This window comes from Acartia tonsa, chromosome 1 (genome assembly GCF_053477335.1).
Source record: "Acartia tonsa isolate MP-2025a chromosome 1, ASM5347733v1, whole genome shotgun sequence".
Taxonomy (NCBI): domain Eukaryota; kingdom Metazoa; phylum Arthropoda; class Copepoda; order Calanoida; family Acartiidae; genus Acartia; species Acartia tonsa.
Genome location: NC_137260.1, coordinates 55,513,513 through 55,540,337, shown reverse-complemented (window position 1 = coordinate 55,540,337; position 26,825 = coordinate 55,513,513). Strand labels below are relative to the sequence as shown.

At 30.1% G+C, this 26,825-nt stretch overlaps 1 protein-coding gene across 2 annotated transcripts in view; it reads left to right on the top strand.

Annotated features, from left to right (window-relative positions):
• The first annotated feature begins 6,288 nt into the window (after window positions 1–6,288).
• Window positions 6,289–26,825, top strand: part of LOC145323993 (calponin-3-like) — a 59,835-nt gene continuing 39,298 nt past the window's right edge. For both annotated transcript variants that reach the window (XM_080166633.1, XM_080166640.1), the window contains exon 1: window positions 6,289–6,440. In XM_080166633.1, coding sequence (XP_080022759.1) covers window positions 6,390–6,440 — 51 coding nt within the window. In that variant the 5' untranslated portion in view covers window positions 6,289–6,389. The remainder of the gene's footprint in view (window positions 6,441–26,825) is intronic.

Below are 26,825 nucleotides of genomic sequence, written 5' to 3'. Positions count from 1 at the left end.
CTAGTTAACAATATTTTAATAAAGTCTGAAAATAAAAAAAAAAACTTTGTTGACTACATTCATGAAATCTAAGCTGAACAAATCAGATATTCTAATAAAAAAACAGCTGATTCTTTTTTTGTAAATATCCTTGTAAACCTTCTAGTGCGACAAACGTACTAGAGGACAAACGTACTAATGGACAAACATACTAGAGGACAAACGTACTAGAGAACAAACGTACTAAAGGACAAACGTACTAGAGGACAAACTTACCAGAGGACAAACGTACTAGAGGCCAAACGTACTAGAGAACAAACGTACTAAAGGACAAACGTACTAGAGGACAAACTTACCAGAGGACAAACGTACTAGAGGACAAACGTACTAGAGAACAAACGTACTAAAGGACAAACGTACTAGAGGACAAATGTACTACAAATAAATGTACTGGAGGACATATGCACTAGACGATAGGTCATTTATATAAAACTATCATTTCCAATAAATGAGAAAAAAAGTATTAAAATTGCTTTATAATTTTCTGTGTATGTATGAACACATACTGTTATAAACTTGCAACAACGCTAAGGACTGTATGACTCATTCTATATGGTATAAACCAAACACATACAAACTTTAGCTTTAGACAAAACAACAGTAGAATATATATTTTTTAATTGAGCTCCGTAGATTTTTTTTTCACTTTATTTTACCGAACTATTTAAAAGGAAAAAAATGGTAGCGTTGTAAATTTTATTAATAGATGTTAAAAGAGAAAAGTTGGACTTCTATCTTATCAATAACAAAATGTTATGATTGTTGTGACAAAAGCAAAATAACTTCTGTACTCCTGGGCTGTTTTCAGACAAGCCAAATAAATGTCTTTTTACATTTTTAGGTTTTTAACTATTGTCAATGTATCTACCCTTCAGAAGAAAAGCCAACGTTAGATTAAACTGAAAAAGTATTCATTATAAGATGTAATGTCTTTTGAGACGAAAAATATTTGTTTTAAAACATAACAAAAACACTTTGAAGTTGACTAAGTCGTTCATAGGAGTTAAAACTTGCAGGACAAGTCTATACGTACACAGGGACACGAATTTATTTTCTGCTTTTTTATCCAATTGAATCATGTAATATTTATATGTTTTCCCTTGCTTGAAAACAGACAGGAAATTGTAATTATTTTATTCATGGAATGTTTGTCATATCCCACCTGACAAAATTGAATACGAGGTGTATAGGTTAAAGTAGTCCCAACTAAGTTGCGACTCAAATGAAGACTTTGAGAGGGTTCCATTCGCTGCTATGTCAGACATCATGCACATTTAGGGCATTTAGATAAGGGTTATACAATATCATGTTTTATTTACATTTTTCAAAGAAAAAGCATAAAACTTTATGTTGAAAGTTTTAATAAACACAAAGAATGATTCAAATTGATATCATGAAATAAAATGAAAAATATAGAAAATTCCATTTTTTCTTAGAATGTTAGATAATTAATTGTATGTGTGACTTGATATTGGAAAATTGTAATACTCTACAGATATTTAATCTATGTATGTGTGCTTACCTGCACTTTTATTATTTACTCTTTGATGGCAGTATATGGAAGGGTGTACATTCCATAACGCAAATAATCATGTCAGTATAGTGTTTCATATCCGCAAAAACATATTTACTGAAAAATAAGAAGGAGTATTTTAAGTCATTGTAAGTTTAACATAGAAGTCCAAAAGGGGGAGAAAGGTGTGTTTAACTTTGAACAACATCATTTTATCACTCTCAAAGTTTTTAGAATTACTTTAAATTTCCCCTCAAACCTTTAAAATCCCTCCTATTACCCTTTCCCCCCTTAGAAAAAAGCTTCGGCGTCCTTTGAGTTAGATAAAGAAAAGGGGCAGATTACGCTATTATGAAAATTTGACAATTGCATTACTGTGTTAAATTGAATGCATACTTAATTCTTATATCTACCACATTCCTTACTTGAAATAAATCTTGAAATCACAAATATAAAGACACACACATACACACTTTTCAGACCAGCCATACTAGTGGATATAGAATACGTGGATAAATTGACAGGGGAAAATTTGTCGTCTATTGCTAGTATGGGCCTAAATTATTGGCCAGTTCTTTTATCTTTTAGAATGGGGGGGGGGGGAATGGGGTAAAGCGGATGTATGGGGGTTTATATTTATTTTAGCCAGCTGGAAGTATACATTTCTTAGAGTATATGAAAATTTGGTGCAACATCCAAGTATTAATATATCGATAACCATACTTATAAATCTACAATGTTGGGGTATTGAACTAAAGTTTTAAGAAGCACTGCTACTCTATAATGAGGGTGTATACTGTATAAGTATATTTTTCTCTTTGTGAATGTAAGTTTAATATAAACCGAAGGGAAACGTTCAAGCTTTTATAGTGAATAGACGGTGTCTCAATTGATTTAAGTGCTTTTAAAAAATATTACAAATAAAAAAATTTTAACTGTTGCTGGATATCTCATGACTGTTCCTATCCCTTTCATTATACATGGTATTGTTAATATCTCTAATAGATTTAAGTACCATTTATCCATAGTGTGTCTCCATTTTCGCCTAAATATCTACGTAAATATTTAAGTTAAACAATGGAGCAGGAAGGGGTTCAATAAGTGTATATCTCCACCCCTGTGCCGACTTTCAATTGGGTTTTAGAATACTAGCTAATGGTGTTAGAAATATGAAAACAGCCAAGACGCTAAAAAAGAGCAGAAATCAGTTTGCTAGAGGACGAAAAAGGTAACTAACATATCTAGGTATTTGTATGGGTTATATTTCATTTATTGTCAAAATTATAAAAGCTCTTGCAAATATTTTTAAAATTTTAGAAATAGCCGAATTTCTTTTTATCTATTGCAAACTGTCTTCGCCATGAATGTCAAAATAAGGAAAGCAAAAGCACACCAAAAGTTTAGCTATAATTTTAACAAATATCATTTATAAATTCAATGTTTCATGAGTTTTGTAATGATAGTAGTGACAGCAGGATTCTATCATTTTTCACTTTAACACGTAGGACTTCGGTGCTTTTTAACGTCTATTCGTGTCCTAATACTTACGAATCTACTGAACATGATTTTGTGTGGAAAGGAGGTCACACTTTTACCCATACATGAATGGTTATGCCATGATGATTATTGTCGTATCTTCATCTAAAGGATGATAACTTCCATGAAAGGGAAGCTCAATCCCTCAATCGCTGATAAACAATTTAAATGTTTAATAGAGTAAGATCTTTTGTAATATTGACAGAATTAATCAAAGTAACAATGCTTTGGATAACTGAAACATGAAGTCCCGTAAGATCTCGCTGACCAATCAAATTTATTTTTTCATATTAGGGAAGCTTCACACAGGTCTAAGGATGGTTTAAAGTCTTGGAATGATATCTATCTATCCGCTAGCTGATTTAAATTACAATAAAGGAAGTATACGATATTAATTCAAAGCGGATGAAGATACACTTGTAGAGTAGACTTGATATTGATAATCACCATTAAGTCTAAAAGCATGCATGTTCAACTACATTGTTGTCGAATAGGCAAACAAGTTTTAATAGGGATACAAAGATAGGAAAATAGACAAAAAAAAACAATCTACAACCCTTTCTTCCCCTTATATTTTCCATAAACGTAAGAAAATATTACAGCTAATAGGATTAATAAAAAAAAATTTGTAAGAAAATTATTTTAGTTATCTCTCTATATATTCCTGCTTTTTAGGTCAAAATGTTATTGGACTGTAAAACCAAACTTGTAAAAGATTCAAGAGAGTAAAATTGCAGTCTAGCAGATTTATAAAATAAATATAAAATATGTTTCAGCTTTTATTTTAAGCGCAGCTCCTCTTTAATAAGAGTATATATACACGTCCGTCCGTTAAACGATATCTATTTAATATTAACAATTTTTATGGTACATGTTTAATTTTTTTTTATCGCATATCTCATATAAGGTATTGTGTAATACTTAGTTACTGTTATTGTTAAGATACCTCTAGCAATAATTGCCCATTTATTGTGGTTTAAAAAATAATATTATTTTTAGAAATAACATATAGTTTAGAATTCTATAAACTTAGCTGGCAAATATTTTCAAAAAATAAAGAAGAACAATAACCTTACATAATTGAGAAGGAAAACAAGAAAAATTACAGTATCGGTACTATAATTTACAAAATTTTCTGGCGTATTAAGTAAATGCAGAAAGAGTTTTAGTTAGCTACTATGATATATAATATAGGTAATAGAGTAGCTGCACCAATAGTATTGCACATATATATATATATATAAGAGTGTTTTAATTGTTTTAAAATGTTATATTTCATAAAGTGTATGAAAAATTATAATTTAAACACCTGTAAAACATGGTGTGCATCATTTTTCGTATATTATTAAATTTGCATAGTTATTCGCAAAAAGTCACATTTGCAAATAAATACCAGTGTCTTTATGTCTGAAATTTAAGCTAAGATGGCGAGTCCTTTTGCATTGATGTACTTAGATGCGGTTTTGATGATTTGAGCATTAGATTTATGCGCGGAAGTTAAAATTCATCGTAAAAAGTTTCATTACACAATATTCTATTTCCTGTTCATTTGAAATTTTAAAACTTTTAATTTTAAATATAATTAAACTAAAATATCATATATCTAATCACGGAACTTACTTACATCACTTTTAAAAATCAAGTGAATATATATTTGTATGAAGAAAAAAACAGTAAACGGTGAAATATAAAAATTAAGTAAATTTCAATAAATGACTGATTAAACGGGAAGCTTTGTGATCAATCATATTTGCCTTTAGATGTTTGTAATTATAACAAATTTATGTTTTATAGACAATATGAACCAATGTGCAAACATGCCTTAAATGAACAGTAGCTGTACTTCTAAAAAAATAATACTTTAAACAAATACCTCCTGTTAATAAGTTTTGTTTGAGGGGGGGGGGGTTGTCGTTCATCCTCCCTTAAAGGGCGAGACCATTAGTGTAAATATAAAGTATGTATATACACCTGATTATTCTATAAGTGACCTGTTAGTAAGTGTTATTTTTGCATGTATGTATGAATATGTGTGTGTGATGTTGGTCTTGATAGAGCGGGCACTATGGAAAAATTTCATAATTTTAAAATATAAATTTGAAATTATGATGTATAAATGTAATAGCTTATGTTGATTATATAAAATATTGCCATGATTGACACATCGTTTACATTCTGTTACAATTGATAATATGACTGATATTGATTTCGACATTTTGTTCAACAGCAAATATTGATACTAGAAGTACAAAGTTATGCTATCATATAGTTATAACCAACATTCAAGTCCAATTAAATTATCTCAAATATTCCTATATTTTGGAAAAAGTAAATTATCTAATTTTTTCTGGTTCTGAGAAATTTCCACTGTGAATGTGGACCGTAGGTAAGCCTGACTCATACGTAGAGCTCTGTGGAAGTTAACTGGAAGAAACTCGCCGCAACTCACAGATACGCGATTCAAGAATAACTCTAACTAGAGAGAGGGTAGCTGCAATACCCTGTTAGCATTACAGACTCATGAATATTCTTTTTTTCGATTATCAAAAACATAAAAAAAACTATAAAAAGACAGTAAAACTAATCTAAAACTTTAACATATTTATAATAATTACAACTTACTAAATGCTGATTATTATCAGGCTCTCAATACTTATTTACACCTGTTTATTATTACCTAATTATTTTTTTAATAGTCCTTTGAATAATAAGTAATTGTATAGCGTATTGCTAAAGGATAGTTAGATAATGCATGACAAACATTTTACCCTAAAAAATGTTCGGTAATTTTTTTTATTTGGTAGCTTCTAAATAATGGGGGTTTCTTTCTTTCAATCACTCATTGTCTATTTACTCTAAAAATGAAATTGGATCCGTATAGCATAGATTTCAGGTATCTATAGGGAAAAAACAATTGCCAATAAATTGATGCACAATCCTTCATTATTACCCCTTCTGTATATTACAATCAGAGTGGTTGAAACGTTTGAATAGTCAACTTGAACTAACCAATCAAACCCAATATAAGTCACCAAAGTTGCTAAGCCAACAAATAAGAAAAGCTTATTATAAAACTTTGGAGACAGCCCAATGTCCTCTCCCACTCTGAATAGTTTTTTTTTCATTCCTATTTTTAAAATGAATGTTGACAGGGTTGTAGGTGGTATGCCTGCGCTATGATAGCGCCCACTCCGCTCAACTAACATTAGCATTACCCACCACACACACACACACACACTCACATAGAGACTCAGTTAGTTGTGTTTGAGTGAGACGAATAGTGCTGCAACAAATTTCAAAAATGGCCTTTCACGGACCATCCTACGGACTTTCTCGCGAGTTGCACATTAAGGTTAATTAGCTAATTATAGAGTAGCTGCGCTACTTGGAATCATGTGATTTTGGATTAACAGTGATTTAATATTGGTCAAGTATATTTTTATTTTATTTTGTTGCTTTTATAACCTTTTTACAATTTGCATTATTAATCATTTTAGAGTGACCCATAAATGTATTCTTATTAAGAGCATATTATGTATGTACTATATATATGTGTATATTTATGATTTTAGGTCAAAAGTTCTATTTTATTATCTGTATATATCAATTTGTATTTTCGCCACCAGCCATTAATAAAAAGTTTTTTTTATTAAGGGTTTGTTAAAATGGTTAAAACTTTGCTTTGGACCAATATGAAGCTTTATATAATGAGATATATTTTTTTATATATTAGCATTCCCCTATTTGGTCTACTAATAGGGAAAACACAATAACAGTTTTCTTCAATATTTTGAGTGTGAAGGTACTGCTTTGGTAACCTGAAAATAAGGAAAGAAATTTATCTACCATTGTCTTCTACCTTTTTGGTAAAAACCAGAGCATACAGAATAAGACAATGAACGGTAAATTAATTTCTAGAAAAATTTTGGCTGAAAATAAGAAAGGATTGATTTATCTACCATTGTCTTCTCCCTATTGAAAGACCTGTAGGTTGTAAGAAATAGAAAGTAGGTATTTTCTATTTTAATAAACAAATATTTTGGGCAATAAATCACAGGTAGGCGGTTGTCACGGAGGTAAGGGATAAAAATGCTTGTTTTTTCCGCCCCCAAATATGCATGATTTACCAAACAGATCTATAGTATAGATGTATATAATATACAGACAATTAACTCCCTTCATTTTTCAAAGACCTCTTTCGTCTGCTTCTAAATTTTTTTTGCTACTTGGCTGTGTTAATATAAGCGACACCATTGGTTAATTTTCAATGACCCAATAGAAAGGTTGCACAAGGCGATTGCGATGGGGAGATACAGTTATTAAATTATTTCTTACTGTAGTGATTTACTCTAATATTTACCGAAGAGCAAATTTTGCGTATAGATTAATTGAAGACTGGGTTAATTTGTTACCCTACTATCCCTGTATCCCTGAGGGGGCGAGTGTAGCAGGTTGTCTGTTTCACAACAGAAGTATTGGGGAGTGTGACAGGAATTGCCAAGCATTTTGGATATGGGTAGCGCCCTGCAATAGGAAATTAGCAGCTTTGCCTCTAGCATCTAATAGATTTGTGTTATGAAAGGGGGAGGGGCAAATTAATTTCCTTAAAAAATCTACCAGAATAACTTTTGCTTCAGATAAATTCAATGCTGTTTCAATAATGCCTTACCTAAAAATAAATTTTTAATCACATATTTTAGTTTTTACTTTTTAATACTGTTTTTGCAATTGATAATTATAATTTTGCTGTGCCAAACCCAAGTTTATTTTCTTATGATAGGGAAAGAAGCTTTATAGGAGAAGAGCATAAAATTAGTATGAATTCACTTACGCACACGTTTCATATTATCATAACATCATAACTGCACATTAATACAATGCAAATTCGCAAACTGCTCCTTCATTTTTGGAACCCGGTATTAGTGTATTAGAAATTATCTTAGTGACGTAAAAAAAATAGGATGTGTCGATACTACTAGGATTTTTAAGAATTGTTAATAAAGGCCTGAAATCAAGATTTTTTGTGCTTTTAAAAAATATTAAAAATATTTCTAAAAATTCTACATTATTTTTGCTCACTTTTAAAAAACAAAATCAACTTTTTTTTATTTTTTTTTATAAAATTATCTTTCAAAATTGAAATAAGATCTATCAGCTGATATTGTACTTCTTACATAACTCAAGAGTTGACTTACAATGTGTAAATATTTTATAGATTATTTAGCAAAATAATAAAAAACCTATATGTAATTTTGTGATTAATAATTGGCTTAATCTTACATTAAACATTGAATGATTTTAAATAATTTTCAAATATTTGCTTTTATAATTATACTTATTGTATAAACCCCTCATAAGTTAGCGCAAAATGCTATATATTTTATCACATATGAGCTATTTTTTAAGCCAGCTTTTTAGTCAAAATTTGAAACCAATAACAATTAAATCAAAAGATATTAGGTTAAAACTATATATAAACGAGAGTAAAGAAATAAGATATTGCTATCAACAACAACAAAAAAGGGTTTTGTCTAGTTTTTGGTAAAAATAACGCATATTTATCATTTTAAATTAAAGCTATCTTTTCAAGATTACATCTATAAATTCGTCTGTATTTTCTAACTTATACCTGTTACCATGAAAAATCAATTGATTTTCCATAAAAATTTTATTTCTATATTAAATTTAGAGACAGCTAATTTTTCTTTAAATATAATGAGATGTTTATCAGAAATTTTTAATTAAGCATAATAATGTATATATAAAAAAGACAATTACGAATAAAAACAAAACAATCAATTATTAGATTATTTATATCAATAAATTTAACGGAATTTGAACGTAATTGTTAAAAAAGCTAGCTTAAACAGTTTTGCCATTAAAAAATAACCTTCTTTATGAATGGTACATTCTAACAAGGGTAATGATATCCAGTAGAGCAACATATTTAACAAATATGTCTTTAAATAATCAGTCTATTTAACAAATATCTTTTTAAAATGCATAAGTTATATTACCTCTCAAAAGATTGTTTAGTCCTTTGACACTGTACATAATTATTATTTGATTGATCTATCCTTAATTTTTATTCATATTCAATTTTATTGTTTGTATATAAATATTTAATACCTGTATTATAATACGATTATTTTTTTTTTTTGCTATGTTTTTATAAAATAAATATCTAAGCAAATGTTACCAATTCTTATAATTATCTGGAATTGAAAAGAATTACTTTCATTCGGTTGCTAAGAAGAGGAGAAAAAGAAATGTATTGAGTCAGATAGTAGCCTTAACCTGTACAGCTTTACATTTATTTCATAGATAAATTGAAATTGAAATTAGATAAAATTATTAATTGATTTTAGATTATTAAACAAGACATGTTAGAATTATCCTATCAATTTCAAACTCTTCATGATGATTCCTATGACAGTTAGGTAAAATTTAGAAAGCAACTCTATCATTGTTAACAGAAAGTCAGTACGTCCATTTAAAACATGCTTTGTGTGTTTTTTTGGCTGCTATTGAAGAAAGACAACTGAAATTTTTAGTGAAAATGTCTTTTAAGGGGTGTTTTAATGAATTTTTTTTACAGTAGCTTTTGATGGATTATTTTAGGTTAGGTTAGGTGATTGCCCTGCAGGGTTAGGAAAATGGCCCCGCATGGATAGAGCCCCCCCCCCCCCCCGCAGTGGCTAGAAATAGGATAAAATCTACTGTGAAAATACCAAGAAACGTCCCTTAAGAGGCATTGTCATGAAAGGGACTATACCCAAGATATATGTGCATCTACTTAACGACTTCCAAAATTTGAGGGTGCCCTCAAGTAATCACCCCTTCCCCCCCCCCTGCATCTACTCTATACATTATTTTGTCTGTCTGACTGTCGGTCATGCTTAAAAAACCTTATTGTTGGAGAAATGTTATTTTCACGACTGCTTTTTTAGATAGCCAGCTGTAAGTTTTAGTCAAGATACCTTATATTTATACAGATCTGCTCCATATATTTATTGTCTGTCTGTCTGACAGATATACTTAAAAGGACAATTTAGTTTTAAAAGAAAAAAATTTAAAAAATGTTGGTGGTTTTTTTTCTAAGCGCCTGAGGGTGCAGGTACCCTATCCTAAAATAGTTATAAACCTTCCCATGACCTATGACCTATGTCCCTGCAAAGGAGAAGCATATTAGTTAGGAAGATCCTTCCATATAAATAGACACACACACACAAACATTCTTTTACTTTGATATAAGGATTAGCATTTTGTTACTGTATCCTATTACTAGCGGCTACGCCTTAGAGGCCTCTTGGGGCACTTGAGGAGGAGAGAGTCCAATTTAATAAACCAATTTATTTTTCTAGATTTTAAAAGAAAAAGACAAACAAACAAACAAAGAGACAGACAAACAGACATCCTGTTACTTTATTATATCCTATTATATAAATTAGTAAGCTAAGCTTTTTTTGACTGTAGCAACGGATCTTGTTAACCGCTGAACCTAAAGGGTTCTTCTTTACAGTGAAGCTTATTATAGGTATAGAGAAGTTTATAACTCTTTAGGAAGAGGGCTCTCCACTCTCAAAAAAAAATAACACTTAGAAAAAAAGTACCATCTCCGCAATTTTACTTCTTTGTTTTAAAACTTAAATTGAAAATTGGAAGAATGAACTTTCCCCCTTACCACCCTAAAAGCTTCTAGTGATGTTACTGCTAGTGATAATATATTATAGTTTTTATCAACATAATATGCGGATTTTAAGAAAAATTTAATCAAATATGCGGACTTTTTTCAACCTTTTTTTGACAACATTTATTAGACATATTAGAATTATACTATTGATTTCAAATTTTGCACGGAAGTATGTCCTTTTACTGTATGCTATATTTACGCAATTTTGCAACAAATTTATGTGCAATTTCATTTAGACTTCAAAATTAATATTCTGCTTATTAAGTTCTGACACTCTAGCTATTGTGCGTTTGTTCTACCTTCTGATTTTTGTGCTTCGTTTTTATGGATGTTGTCATCCTTGTCTAGAAAATACAAATTTATTAATCTATGGTAGAAAGTACAGAGAGTATAAATTATTTCCTACATCTTCTTTATCAATTATCAATTATCAATCACCTCTATTATCCATCTCTTTTTTAGGGGTTACCTTTCCCACCTCCCCTCTAATCCCTCGTTTTTAGTTACGTCACTAAGATAATTTCTAAGACACTAATACCGGGTTCAAACACTTCACTAATGTGTAAATTTGCGGACATAAATGCACACTCATAAAGTTTTAACGCACATAAGACAAGATTGTATTTAAAACTGAACCATTTTTCAGTCTCACCAGTCGCTGGTCAACTTGAAACAATAATTCCAAATTAGTGTTGTTTTGATTGCTTAAATTTGAAGTTGACAGCTGACTTTTAAAGCTAAATAATGTATATATTTTTGTGCGGCTTTTTGTGCGGCTGGGTGGTGGCTAAAGAGCCCTGCCATATTCTCAACTTTACAACGACATCATTTTTATGGAACAATTACTTGAGAAAATACTCTCTTTTCCTTAGGATCATAATATCAAAACAATTTTTAAATTTTCCGAAATTCTTTTCTTTTGATACAATTTTTACATAATGAATAGGTACATAATGAAAAATACTTATCAAATATATTTTTTGTTAATAGAAAAATCTCTTCCAATTGACATATCACTGTATCCCTACTTATCTTTCATATAGAAAAATGACACATTAAAAATATTATTCATATATAGATATTAGGAAAGAATTTTATTTCATAACATCATAAAGATAAAAAAAATATTTACATGTGGGTTTTACATAATAAGTTAAGCAAGTCTTTTGTCACAGGTTGACAAAATGTACCCATGGATTTTGCCATTTTGGAATCATGAAACTAGAATACATGATATGAAATATATTTTAAAAGATTGTTCTCCTGTTAAAGTCTAATTCTTCAGGTCATGATGAAAACTAAAATATTTATTGTCTGGTTTTTGTAAGCCAACATGGCCAATTTCATGGCTCCTGTTATGATATTATATGCATTGCATTAATTTTAGTTAGAAAGGATACAAGGAGTCATGAAACCTAATTGCTTCACTACTTGAAGCTGCCGTTAGGGGAGCTTTAATGAGTTTAAGGTATGCAATGCAAATTTTTAGTCAGAAAGAATTCTAAGATGAAAAATTGCTTTACTCAATTGCTTTATATGAGTAACAATAATATTATAACTTTTTATGAATAATAGTTTAATAGCAAACTATCATGAACCTCAGCGGCAGCCTTGACTACTTAATATACCCTAGCTACCTCAGTTATATGCCTAGCTGTAGTTTTCATTCAATTAAAGGGTCATGACATAATGCACAAACCTCAGCAGGGCATACGCAATCCATTGCAATCTTTAAAAAACAATAAAAACTGAAAACTATTCTGTATCAATTGATTTTAAATTTTTTTTAGAACCCAGGTATATCTATCTATAGCATAGGTTTCTTTATTAAGATTTATCCTATTTTTGACTCTTTTTAAATCTAAATTTTTCTTTGACAATCGGACTTTTGATTTAGCTTGCAGCTAAATGAAATTACTTACCTAACCTTAAAGTTTGATATGTGCATCTGTAAGGGTGTCTTAAAGGTACACCTAATAAATATGTTAAATTTAAATCCCTTTTTAACGCCCTTAAGGCTATTAGATTACACTGCAAGTGTACAGATGTCTGTTGCCCTATGCATACTGCAATACTTAGCACAGTTAGTTACACTATTGGGAAATTGTGTATTGGTAGTGCTAATATTCTATAACTATAAATAGTGAACTGCACTATAGATATCTGTTAGCCTATGCATATTTATTTACTGCAATACTTTAACAGTTAAATACAAGAACAAAGTATTGTGTATTAGTAGTAGTATTTTCCGATAAATACTAATTCTCAAAAACCTTTACTGTATTATATTAAGATTTTAAAAAGGACGAATTATTTATATATTAAACCCTTCAAGTGCACATTACTCTATTCGCGTACCTGCTAACTGGATAATATGATCAAAGGGCATACTATGTTTGTATGTATAAAGTCATTGAGAACCAACATGCTGGAATTAATACTTTTGGCTAGATTTGTAACACTTACAGACACAACCAACCATGGTTACAGGGAAAGGGCAATGCGACGTTGATTAATCCTTGTTTCAATAACCAACTTAAATTTTATATGAATAATTTATTGAAAATATCTGCAAAAAAATATGTGGTGCCTAAGTAGTTATTAAAATTTCAAAAAGCCTGTGTTAATATGTAGAAAATTTCTTGTCAATTTAGGTTGCTAATGTCCTCATTTATTGGTCGGTTCTTTTATCCAGTAGGAGGGGAGGGGTTGAGGTAAAGGGGGTAGATGGAGGTATCGTTATTTTAGCCAACAGAGCGTTTAAGTTTATTAGAGTACATAAATCTGGTGCAAAATTTATTGATCGATTCCTGTGTTTTTTTCATCATAAGACTGTTATGTCAATATTATTTTTACTTGAATTGTTGTTATTGCTACGCTACTTGTATCACTTGGATATCAAAAGCATTTTTACCAATATTAGACTTTTATGTCAATTTTGTTATTACTTGAATGATTTATATAAGTTTCTTAAAATTGGTTAAAATGAAGGCCTTATCATCGGAAATCTTTGCCACTTTTGTAAATTGTTATATATCATCAGTGCTTCCAAATTTGACTGGTACCATATACCTGCTTCCCTGTAAAACAAACATATCTAAACAGGCAAACAAAGGGCAAAACATAAATGCATGATAAAGAGATAAACAAAAGTTGATGCTTTAATATTTTTGATTGACTTATGACATGTTTGTAAGACAATCAACATAACATAACTATTACATCGCAGGGATAAGACAATTGCCGTTTTGTCTGTTTTAAGATATTAAATGTGAAGTAATGAAGCATGGGTAATGGGTATAGGGATAGGACAATTGCCGTTGGGCCTGTTTAGAAATAACCAATGGTTTGACTTTTTGACGGCGTTTAACCAACGTCTCTTTTTTTATTTATCCAAAATAATAAATTATAACACCACAAAAAGTGGCCGTGAAAAAAAGGTTCAAAATTGTTGACTGATTTTAATTCTCTAAAAAAAAAGATTAATTGTTTTTACTAAAAAAGTGAGACAAAATTTTAGGATTTAACTGTAGTTTGAATCTGCCCCATAAATATACAATTTTCGTGCCGCGGTAGAAAAGTTGAACATAACTTTTTGTGGTGGGCATTCACTTCCCCATAATATCAAATCTCCTTAGTGTTTCATAATTGCAAAAAGTCACAATATAAGATAATTAATAGGGACGTTTGAATAATGCGAGTAAAACAAAAGTAGGGAGGTGACATTTGACTGTAAATTACACTGGTACCCAAAATTTTATAACCATTTTATTTTATTTCTTTGTTCATAAACTTTGGGTACTTTTATTGATCTGTGATTGGTTGTTTCTAAACGATTAGAGCTCAAACTTTTAAACCAATAATGTTGATTTATAAAAGGGATAATTTTCTTTATTGGAGATTATCTAATTGTAATATGTGTTCGAAATTTAATTCACACCCCGTTTAGGTTAAAATTTTACCCCCTGTCTTTCCATATCTATCTTTCTGTCTGTCTATCTGTCTATCTTTTTTTTGATATCCCAACCCCCCATGAAAACAATTTTGTTTTGTGTCTGAGATGTCTAAGATTTATTATAAGGGTGCTGTGTGTGTGTGAGTCCTTCTAAAGTAATAAGGTGTATGTATGGTGTGTGTGTGTGTGTGTTTAAGCAAGACACTTTGTTGTTCTACAAGGTAATTCTTATCAAAAGTAAGAAAATAGTAGCTTTGAATATGCAATAAACTTGTAATTCAAAACTAATGTTGATAATGGCTGTTGATTTAAGGACGAAGACCAAACTGCATAACTTTTGCACCACTATTGACGTTATATTCTCCATCTCTTTTTTAGGGGCTTTCTTTCACACTTCTCCTCTTATCTTCCTCATTTTATGACGTCACAGGAATCAAAAGTGACACAAAAGTTATGCAGTTTGGTCTTGGTCGATTTAAGCAGCCAACTAGTTACCAAATAAATTCTTATGTTATAATTATGTTTTTGGGAGGCTTTTTATCCAGAATCTTTTAAAATTGTATTAAAACGGCTCATTAGCGTTTGCCTAAATGCTGTTCAGCATTTTAGAACAACAAAAAAGTAAAGCTTTACCATTCGTAATATCTGTTATTTTGAAGCAAAAAAGGTTAGAACAAGCAATTTTTCCTCCCATTCTATCTGTAATGCAACCAGTTTTTGTTGATATTGTTATTAAGTCTCATCACTTCCAAACTTTGGAATAAGACATCCTTGATGATATTGGTCCTGTTATTGGGTAAAGATATCTATCTAGTGAGTCATACCATAGTGCTTGACACACACACACTCACACGCACACACAGACCTGGTTCTCCTGTCTCTTCCTAGATAACATACACACACAAACACACATACGTGCATGCACGCACGTAATAAGAACCAGCAAGACCCTATACGATGCTATGTGTGGTAGGTTGAGCGCTTTGCTTAAAAGGTGTGTGAATAAGTTAGCGAGCATAAAATTATAAGTTTAAGTATTGAAAAGAATTTTAGACTATTTTGTCTCTATAAATTTTTAATTTAAGTTATACACCTTTGTTAGAATTTGGAAATATAAAATAGTTTGTCTCAATCAAGATTTTTGATTTTTATGTAAATTTTGAATTAAATAATTTTTAACCCAATTTTAGAAATGTGATTAGCTGAATAATATTTTGCTAAGATATCCCCCCACCAAAACCAATCTTGTTCGTATATACGCACTCACACATACGTGCATAGGAGGGGGGGGGGGACTCTATATACACTTGTTACAAGTCTTAAGAAAAGTCCCCTCCCCATCTATACTTACCAAAGATTAACTTGTTTTATGATAATCAAGGACAATTATGTTCAAAAGAAACACAAAAATATGAAGAAAACAAGAACAGTTTTAATTAAAATTTTACTACATAAATCTTTATAAATGTAATGTTGGACGTAAAGACATGCCCTAATAATTATAGACCATCTTCGCTGCTATCAGCACAAAAGCTGTTTCATTAGTCACCTTTAACAAGCTGTCAAAGAACATATAATGATAGCGATATAACGGAATCTTTTATTTTAATGGTCTCGTTAGAAGATTCAAATAGATTATTAAGGTCTGATGATTTCTTTTGGCTAATTGGATTTGTGTTGTTTAACTGAGACAAAAAAATCATTTTAACAATAATTGCCAAATAAAATAAACTTTGTCTTTTAAACTTTTTTTAAAGTGGGGTAGTGAGTGGGTTAGATTGATTGATTATTTATGGTTATACTAAAATTTCATTGAAGGTAGGGTTATTGTTAATGAATTACTAAATATGACAATTGCATTTGATTCAAGCAATTTGTGCTATTTCAAAATTTGCCAAGAAACAATAAATTACCATCATTAATTAACGACATACTTACAGATATACTTCAGCTATGGGATAGCTGTGCTTGAAAAAAAATAAAATGTTATTTTAAAGTAATTTTTTGATTTTATATTTCATAACAACATTCTGAACTTAATAACTTGATGGTTGGTCAATAGAAACCCTTTTTTTGTGTAAAGCAATTTAAAAATAACCGGTCTCTTATTTCATAGACCTATATTTATCTATCAACCGCACAATGCTAATGCGAGATATTTATATACATATATATATAAAACCATATTAACTATCTAACAACTTAGATCTAAAAAAAACAAGGACGCTTGTGTTTTAAAAAACCAAAGATCTTTACCAGATTTGTAAAAACAGAAAATTAATTTTATTGAGAGATAGTGGAGTGGCATTTAATTATTATGTTATTTTCCCAATATTTCCCGGCTATCAAAGGCTGAATTTCACTCATAGAAGATTGGAGGAAAGAAAATTTATCGTCAAATTTCATATTCCTATTTTAAATTATTGGGTTGAGCCCTTAAACATCCCTTTTTTAGTCATTTCATTTATAAAGAATAATTGTTTTGCTATATAATAACAGGTTTAAGTGCTTTTTTGAAAGATACTTTTAGTTTCTTCGATTTTGCATGAATCTTTATAGCCAAACTGCATAGTGTTTTTACAGGGAATCAGGGATAGTTAAGTAAATGCAACAATATTTATTTTTTTTATTTCAAACACCTACTTATTGCTAATATTATTCCATCCTTTGTTACTATTTTAACGCTTTTCTGATAATGAAATTATAGTCATATTTAATGAGAAGGGAGATTTATCTTTCATTATTCTATCCCCATATCCTTGGGTTTTTTTACAGCTCTTGTTTGTGAAAACAAATATTCTGCTTTTTCATCAGTTTTTATTACTATACAATACATATATGCAGTTGGGTAGAATTGAACAGGTACAACTTTTTCCATGAATAGCGTAGCAACATATTATTTTATGTTTACTATATTTTTTATTAAATTACGTTGAACAAGGACTATTATGCCCTAAAGTACCTCAGCAACTCTGACATATGAAATGTGAAAAAAACAGAACCCCCCCCCCCCCCCCCCCAACTACTGTATTTGTAAGTCTATCCCCTGTGGGTCAACCCTGTGCCCAATGTAACCTTACTTAACCCAATTTAAATTACAAAACATACGAAAAACTCCCCCCCCCCCCCCTCCCAATTTGTGCTTGAATAGGGAAACAGTCAACAATTTTTCTGGTAAATTATATGGCATTAAACATGATTTTTCAAAGCTAAAAAGCTAAAGTCATATGAAAATGACTTTATTCATCCGAGTGGATTATTATTAATAATGATTCTATGTACTACTAACTATTACGATTGCGTTTGAAAGCATTCAAAAATTCAAAATTACTTATAAAATACATTATAAAGTACACATTATCATTTTTATTAAGCAATATCATAATACAAAAAAAAGTTACGAATTAATTACAGGAAAAGTTGGTTTAATTAGGTAAAAGTATTCTATTAATTAATGTAAATAGTTACAAAACCTCATACCAAGATTACTCATGTAAAGCGTAACAACTCTAGAATTTTAAAAAAAACGTCATCAAGTCCAGACTGTAACTTCTTTTTATAGACAAACCTTTAATTTGTAAACATAAATTGCTATGAAAAAATCTCTTGGTTGACCAAAATATTTAAAAATAATTTGAAATTAGTTTAACTTTGTTTGTCAACTGTTGTTGTTGCGATACAAAAGGAAATTATGTCCTTGTTTTTTTTTGTTATGAAAAAAGCCATAAATCAATTAGCTTAATTAATTACTTGTTAGGTGAATATTAATTACTTACATATTTTTTTGGAAAGTATATTAATAGTATGAATATTTTCGATAGTATCCATAAAAGCTGCAGATTACTAGCTGCTATGTTCAAAAAACTTTTTCTGACATTTCTTGTAAAAAAATATTTAGCATTTAATGTTTAAGTTATGAGAATGAAATGTAAAGTTTGACATTATGAATGGAAGTATATAGGAAAGAAGTGGTTGGGGCAGGGATAGGACAATGAAGCTAAATTTTGTAGCTCACTAATATTGTAAAGAAGAAAGGAGTGTAGAATAAGTTAGACATCATTACAACCAGTCAAACATTGCCTTCGAATAATTATAAATATAAAAACACTCGATAAACGCAATGGTAAAAAGTCAAATTTTACATGTATTTTCTATATGAATTCTTCGTGCAAATTTTTGATATCTTTATGTTTAGATTAATTATAGGCTGGGCTCTATCAGTTCTGAATATTTATGAATTTGAGCTATTCTGCAAGCTTTTTCATCTCATGCAGTCTTTATATTTGCTCCAAAAATTGCCAAAAATGTATTTGCGTTTTTTTTCTCTAATGCATTTCCCTACATCCCTGCACTGTAAACATAGAAAGGGAAATGGTTAGGTTAACTTAGCTGTGTTTTGAGTTAGTTCAGGGATAAAAGATTAGGAAAAGTAATAATCTTTTCCCGCAATAGTTATGTGGGAACTGATGGTCATTCTTGAAGAATGCTAAAAGAATAAAATTATAATATAGATCTATAGCTAGAAAACTATCTGTTTCCCTCTGTTAACGACCTTTTTCGTCTGCTAGCAAATTATATTCTGATACTTGGCTGTGGTAATATTGCCGGCACTATTGTTTGATTTTCAATGACCAAATTAAAAGTCGGCACAAGGTCCTTGGGATGAGGACTTTGAGTTATTTAACCCCATCCCCCTCTAGTGTTTTAGTCTAATGTTAAAAGTAGAAGACAATTTTGCTAGAGATTCATTAATCTTCCAAAGAAATAAAGAAACAAAGAAGCTTAAATGAATCCAAAGTCATATCTTCCCTAATAATTACTATCCCATTGAATTTCCTTTCTTTCCCTGAGGTTCGTATTGTGACATAAGATTTGGGAAAAACAATTTGCCCCTTAATCCGTGGAGAAATAGAACTATTGAACAATGCTAAACAACTCTGATTCTCTTGTGTTTGTGTTATATACAGGATTCATCTCAAACTTTTACAGTTAAAACAAACTTTGCCTTTATATTAGCCAAGAATAAGATTGTGCCCCCTCCCCCCCGCCCATTTCCATCTCTAAATCAATGACACGTCCCCTTTTTTGAGGGAGTTTAAGATTGTTTATTCATACGCTCCAACTGTAGATAATATCCCAGCTTAGAATTCAACTAATTTAGGTTTTTGAAGGGTTAGGTAAGGTTTTCAAGCTTTACCTCAACCATATTCTAGTTCTTTTTCCTTTATTTCCTTTATGTTTGATTTACTTGTGTTTGAAAAGGTTAGGTTAGGTTTAATCTTAATACGTGTCTTCAACTTGTAAGTTTATTCAATTTAATGGTAGAAAATGTCAATCACCGCTCCATAGTATCTATCTTTGGTTGCATAGGTGAATGGATTTTTGTGTATTGGGAAAACTATTGGTTGGTATCTATTTTAGATATTGAGTTTAAATGACAAGAAGATAGTCAATAGAATAAGTATGGTAATTTTATCAAATTTCTGACCTAAAACGTTTGTTTATGGTAGAGGGGGGGGGGGGAGGGACAGGAAAAAGTACATTAGCATTTCAAGTTCCAATACACAACAATTCATTGTTGTATTCAACTAGTGTACGCTCCATATATGTAGATAAATAAATTCTGAGTATGTAAACTTAAATAAGTTTATGGTCTGTTGCACAGATTAAAGAGAAAACTATTCACATCAAGTTAGGTATACAAGAGAGGTATTCTAAGAAACTTTTTAAAAATTCGACTTACGTCCAAACGGTAGACTGCAGAGCATACGTTAGCTTAGCCTTTTTCCCGCTATTATTAAGCATACAAATAATTTAGAATAGCCAATGATCAAAAACAACCATAATTTTCTGGGCTGAGCTCATAATTTTGTCTTTGCTATTTCAGTTTATTGGTAGGCCACGTTTTGTCAGTTCTAATGTTATTCTTTGCATCGGCTATAAGAATCTTTTAATGTTGTAAAATAAACCTTCGTATACTCGACTTAATCCATCTATACTAAAAGTACGCTAGTAGGCAGATATGGTTTTGTTTATTTATAATAGGTAAACTAAAGTTTAACAAAGATGCATATTTCAGCAATAATAAACTGTAGCACAATAAAAGCAAGCAAATTAAAGAAACAACTTAAAATATAGAACCGTTAAGCTTTCTGTAAGAAGAGTGCACGGGGTTTTGTAAGAGGGTTCAAAACAGAGGGGGGGGGGGGGGGGTAGAAAGCAGTTCCTACACCTCCATTCGTACGCCCTTAAATTCGAGTAGAAACTGAATGAAGATTTTCCCTTCATCTTTTGATAAGACTACATAAATACAAGATAAATTCTCCAGTAATATTTTTATAATTGTCAATAAAGCTTAAATAGGATTATCATTTCAGTACAAATAGAACAAGGACGTTAATATTTAAAAGAATTTAAGCTTCATTAGAAAAAAAAAATATCTGAATGGACGATTATGAAATAAAAATAACTAGCGGAAGCGTCACTAACATCTATGTAAAGGCGTAATTGGGCCAGGTATATAGCAAATAGCTTAAAACCTCAAAAAGACATTTATGAACCTTTTAAAAAGTACAACCAATTCGGACAAGAACTTTCGGAGACCTTTAGATTTTCAGACAAAAATCCTTACTACTTTGTATAATCGGGTGGGAAAAATATAAAATAAAAAGTCACCTTTAAAAGTATATTTAATAAATATTCGTTTGTAAAACTTTTTGATTTTTACTTCGCTTTTATACACTGCACTGGTTTATCTTTGTTTATAATAGCTTTAAAATGAATAAAATATCTTATCAGATGAACCTAACAAGATAAATATTTGTTTAAACTTTAAAATTAAATAAGACAGGGCGTTATTAGCCTATAGGCATCTTATCTTATAAATTATCATCCAAATAAGATTATTTTAAACACCAAGACTAAAGGTTTGATATTGATAAGTCAATTAATCAAATGTGAACGCAGATAAAAGTGCCCTTGCCCTGTCCGTTTGTCTGACTCTCCACCTTCCCCTTGTCACAATACTCCTTAACAAAGCAAGGAAAATTATGTCCATACGTCTTAATTAATTAATATAATATTTTAAATTTTTTTAAAGATTTACAAAATTAAAAGTTATGGTTATTTTACCTGTCTTGTTTTAATAGTACGTCGATCGGTAACTTCAATTTAGGTTCCTAACATGAAACTCATTTATTGGTCAGTTCGTTCATCTTAATGGAGGGAGGGGGTCGATAGGAAGTTATTTTAGCCAGCTGCTAGCTGCTACATCAGTGGCTCTATATCTCCCATCTACTGCGCTTTAAATGGACAGACAAAGTTACACTTTTTACGAATTTAATAAGTAAATGTTTCCTAAAATATCTATTTGGTCTAATCATCTTTTTTCCTAAATTTTATAAAAGAGAGGCGTGCAGAGCGTGCCAATTCAAATTTCTGATAAATCTTTGTGGAGGAATGTTTTCTGCCAATTTTGTGTAGAATATTGCCAACTACATATAGAAATCCATAAATTTTATATTTTTCCTTTCACAAAGATTGGAAGCAATTATTAGATAGTTTGTAGCAATATAAATAGTAATAAATAACATATAATTGTCTTTGTCTATAATTTTGTAAAGACTGTTATAATTTTGACTGTTCTTCTATCAACATAAGACTGGAAAACTCCAGTATAGCTTCGAAACCGATTAATATCCGCTGTATTAGAACCGATTCTCAGCTTTTCTGAAGAATCATATATAGTTATTTCTCGCATCGTATTCTAAAGGCTAACGACACGGGCTAATAAAAATAATTTTAATGTAATTCAAATAATAAACCTTTTAATAATGTTTATTTATTCTTAATCGAAAAATGAAATTTGTTTACTGAAATAAGAAACATTTTGAAGTCATCAACTTTATAATAAAGTTGAAAGTTATGTAAAATCCCAAGACTCAAGGGCGTGTTAATGTTTTATTTAGGGGCGTTTAAATTTTTACCTACCCTGAATATTAACCCTTGGGCTAAAAGTTTTTTTTGAAGTATATAGCGTAGCTTCTGTATATATATCTGTATAAACTAATATCTTTACAATAATGCTTCAAGTTACTTGAGCTATGAACTATAAATTTGATCATTAATAAAAACATTCCAATATAGTTTTAAAATTACTGTTTATTATTATTTTTTCCATTAACCCTTAACAGTCGGGCCCCTTGTCGCACCTTTATCGGTCAGGGGGGGGGGCGTTCAACACCCTTCCCCCGACCGTTAAGGGTTAAATGTTAGCTTGTTGTTGTGCTAATTATTGAAATGATTGTACTTGTTACATTTCATGCTACCAATGTTTTTGTTAAGAGGGCTTCGCCTCTCTCCTTAAACTCCAACCTTTTCTAGACCAAACATTGCGGTGATTAAATTTCTTTTGATATTGATGAAAAGTCAAGTTTTGGAACTAGGTTACATTTTTACATAAACTTTAATAAAAACTTTTTCCATCTGACGAAAACTTTAGCTTTGTAAAATTTTGTTGAGCAGCATCTATGTAAACTAAACTGAATGAGACTAGTATGCTAATATGCTAAAATTAGAAATCAATATGTTTATATGTAATATATAGAATTTATTATAGTTATTAAATACATCTATGTTATATGTCAGTCTAGAGATCGTTCTTTCTTTTATGAGCTTAGCTGCTCTTAAATTTACACTTTTGCCAATAAGATAAAACAATTTGTAAAGATTTATTAAACAGCTTTGAAAATCATCAATAGTTTCCTTTTCTTGCCTATATAAAATTAAATTAGAATTATAATTTTTTGTCTGGAGCTAAAATGTTTTACATATTCGATTGTGCTTTTCAGGACTCTAATATACATATATATTATGCTTTCTAAAGCAAATCACCTATAGGCAAAATGTGAAGCCGCTTATTGTCGAATATTTTATTTAAAAATAGCGCATCCACAAAATCTATTAGTTTCTTAAATTTGAAACAAGTTTTTTGTCAACTTTTAGGTTCAAAGGTTTTGACTATTTACCTATTTTGATATCATAGGCTGCTTAGCTTTCTATTAATAATTCCATACTTGTGTTTCCTCCAGTTATATCAATTATATTAAAAGTTGAGTAATAGAAAAGTTTTAGTGGGAAAAAGCTTACTCACAAGAAGGGAAAGGTAAATACAAATCAGACATGGTAAAAAAATTACTTCACAAAAAGGAGTAAAAGAAAAGGGTTGTCAAGTTTTTATTCTCCATTAAATGCATTATTGCAATTTTATTTTTCACCAACTTGCTTTTTGAAAAGATTAAAAGGATTTGTCGAATCATTTCATGAACAAACAAGTACTTTTAAAAGTAACGGAATTTAAAGACAGTTTTTGCCCTCTTCTATTTCTCAGCTGGTTTTTATAGTTTTACCGATTATTATTGAAATTGATAATGAAATATGTACACTTATAAACGCTTCTAGTTCTTGACTATAAATAAGCCACGCTTTTCTTATAGATTTCAAGAACATTAATTTTTCAATGCAAGCATTTATGTTTTTGAACATTTTTCCATAAAAGGAAACTTTTATCCATAATTTTGGTAACATAGTTGAAATATATAAATACAAGATTATAACAAGAATGACTATATTCATTTGAAGTAAATGATATTGGTTAAAAGCTTTCTATCAATTTAACAAAAAAGAACAAACAGATGAAGATGAAATACATGTATAATATCGTTTTAAGAACTTATAGTTTTTTTAAAGCAACATCAATTTCTAATCGCAAAATAGAAAATTTGTAAACGAACATCATCTACCTTTAAAAAAGCTACGCTGTTCAAAAATCCGATGTTTTGGGTGGTTTACACTTTCTGCAGACCTAATTTTAAGCCCACTCATTTATTTAGTTATAGGTTTTAGTAGTATATGTTATATGTATTTTAGGATTTTTATTTCTATAGATCTAGCATTACAGCTACCTACATTCTTAAAAATACTAATTAAATAACAGAAAAATAATAGTAATACTAGACTTATAATTTTTTATTTTACAAAAGCATGGTATAATTGAGAACAAGGTAGGTCTAAAATATCATACAGGCCAATGGACTCATAAGTACCTATTCTAACTAGAAGATTTTATCAAATTTCAATACTTAGGTTTCTTCATTTTTAAACATTGCAATGCCATTAATTTTCATTGATGTACAATACATCCCCAATGATGATACACAGAATTATCCCTTCTGTAGATAACAATTATTGGTTGATACGTTTGGACTCTCAAATTAAACAACTAACTAATCAAAATTTAATAAAAGTCCCGATTGATGTTAAGCCAACAAATACGATAATGTTATTATAAAACTTTGGGGACTTCCGACCATTATAATAAACAGCCCATTGTCCACTTACTCCCTGGATATTTCAATAAATTGCATTCAAAATTTGAGCTGAAAATTTAGGTTTTCAATATTGATGATGATGTTAGGTAAGGTTTTTTCTTCTGTTTTAGTGATTTTGGTTAATACCTACCCTAACCCAACTACTGTATTACCATGCTTATATCAAAGGAATTTATGAAAAGCACGATCTGTCTATTGTGGAATTTCATCACTTCCACAAAAAGTCATTGGGCTTGGCGCCATACCCTTTTAATCCCTCCCTCTTTATTTCTAAATGGATTAAAAATAAGGAAGGCATATTCATGTTAAAAATCTTTACACTAGTTCCTAAAGTCTTCCTAAAGTCTTATAATATCGTTTTCTTATGTGTTGGCTTACCAACCTTGGGGACACTTTTATTGAAGTTTGAATGTTTGGTTCATTTAGTTAACAACTATTTGTAATCTACTACAAAAGGGGTAATTTTGTATAATTGAGGATGTACATCAATTTATCGCCACTTGTTTTATACCCCTAGATTCCTGGATGCTTTTTCTTTTAGCTAATCTTAAACACTTTTCTCATATGAAAATTTGTGTAAGTGATAACACACCGTCCATTGTTCATTGTTTACTAATGAAGTCATATCTCCCCCCCTTATGTTTCACCCACCCCCCCTTCCTCACTCATCATATTTTAAATCAAAACAATTTGTGTTGGTCAGGACTATAGGGTTAGGTCACGAGGAAATAGATTATTATTTACCCAATCTAACAAACCATTTGGTATTTACATTCTATTAACAAATTAAAAGCTCGTCAATATCAGGTACTTGGAACATTACCTCTCAAAAAAACTTTTTACACAAAACATATAATAATTCTCCTGATGACCTCTCCCTCCCTGCTATGTTGGTAGACTTTTAAATACTGAAAATGTCTGTCAACTAAATTTTGATTTTATGTTTCAATTGGGGTCATAAAGTAAAATATTACATATATGTTTATTTTTGTAGACTGGCAAACCTACTCTACAAGTCTTTCGTATTAAATGTCGGTATGTCTATTAAATGTCTCAGAATGGAAATTATGTTCATGTACTCTATAGGTGACTTTCCTTTTTTTTCTTTTTTTGTCTACTCCTCTGCTTATCTTTGCTACTATTGGATTTGATTATCTATGTTGAACAATGTTTAAAAAACATTATTTCTTAAAAACTGAAAGAACATTTTGTTTACATAAAATAAATATTTCTGTGTTTGACATTTATTTAAAAATTCTATTACCAATAAATAAACACATCTATTGAAAGTAGGGTTATAGGTATAGGATAATGTACCGATATAGTTATTAGGTTTTAAAACTATGCTATGGCTAGTCCGCATTTGATTGGGGGAAGAATGGGTTGTAGAGTAGTTAGAATAGCATTTCTCCCTTTCTATAATTAAAAAAGGTGAAGGGTGATAATTTCATGAAGTGTTTTGGATTTAATTTTTGTAATTTGAATATCTCTTGTTTTTCAATAAATAGAATTCCATTTGTAAAGAACAAGAACCATAATTCTATCTATTTAGTTTTTGATATCATAATCTTGTAATAATAATATAGCAATCATAAATGAGTAATTTTAACTAACTAAGCATGTCATAGGTCCACTCTTACAAACGATTTATTAATTTCCAAAACAGTAATTTTGATAACAATTGATTTTTTGTTACTTGGA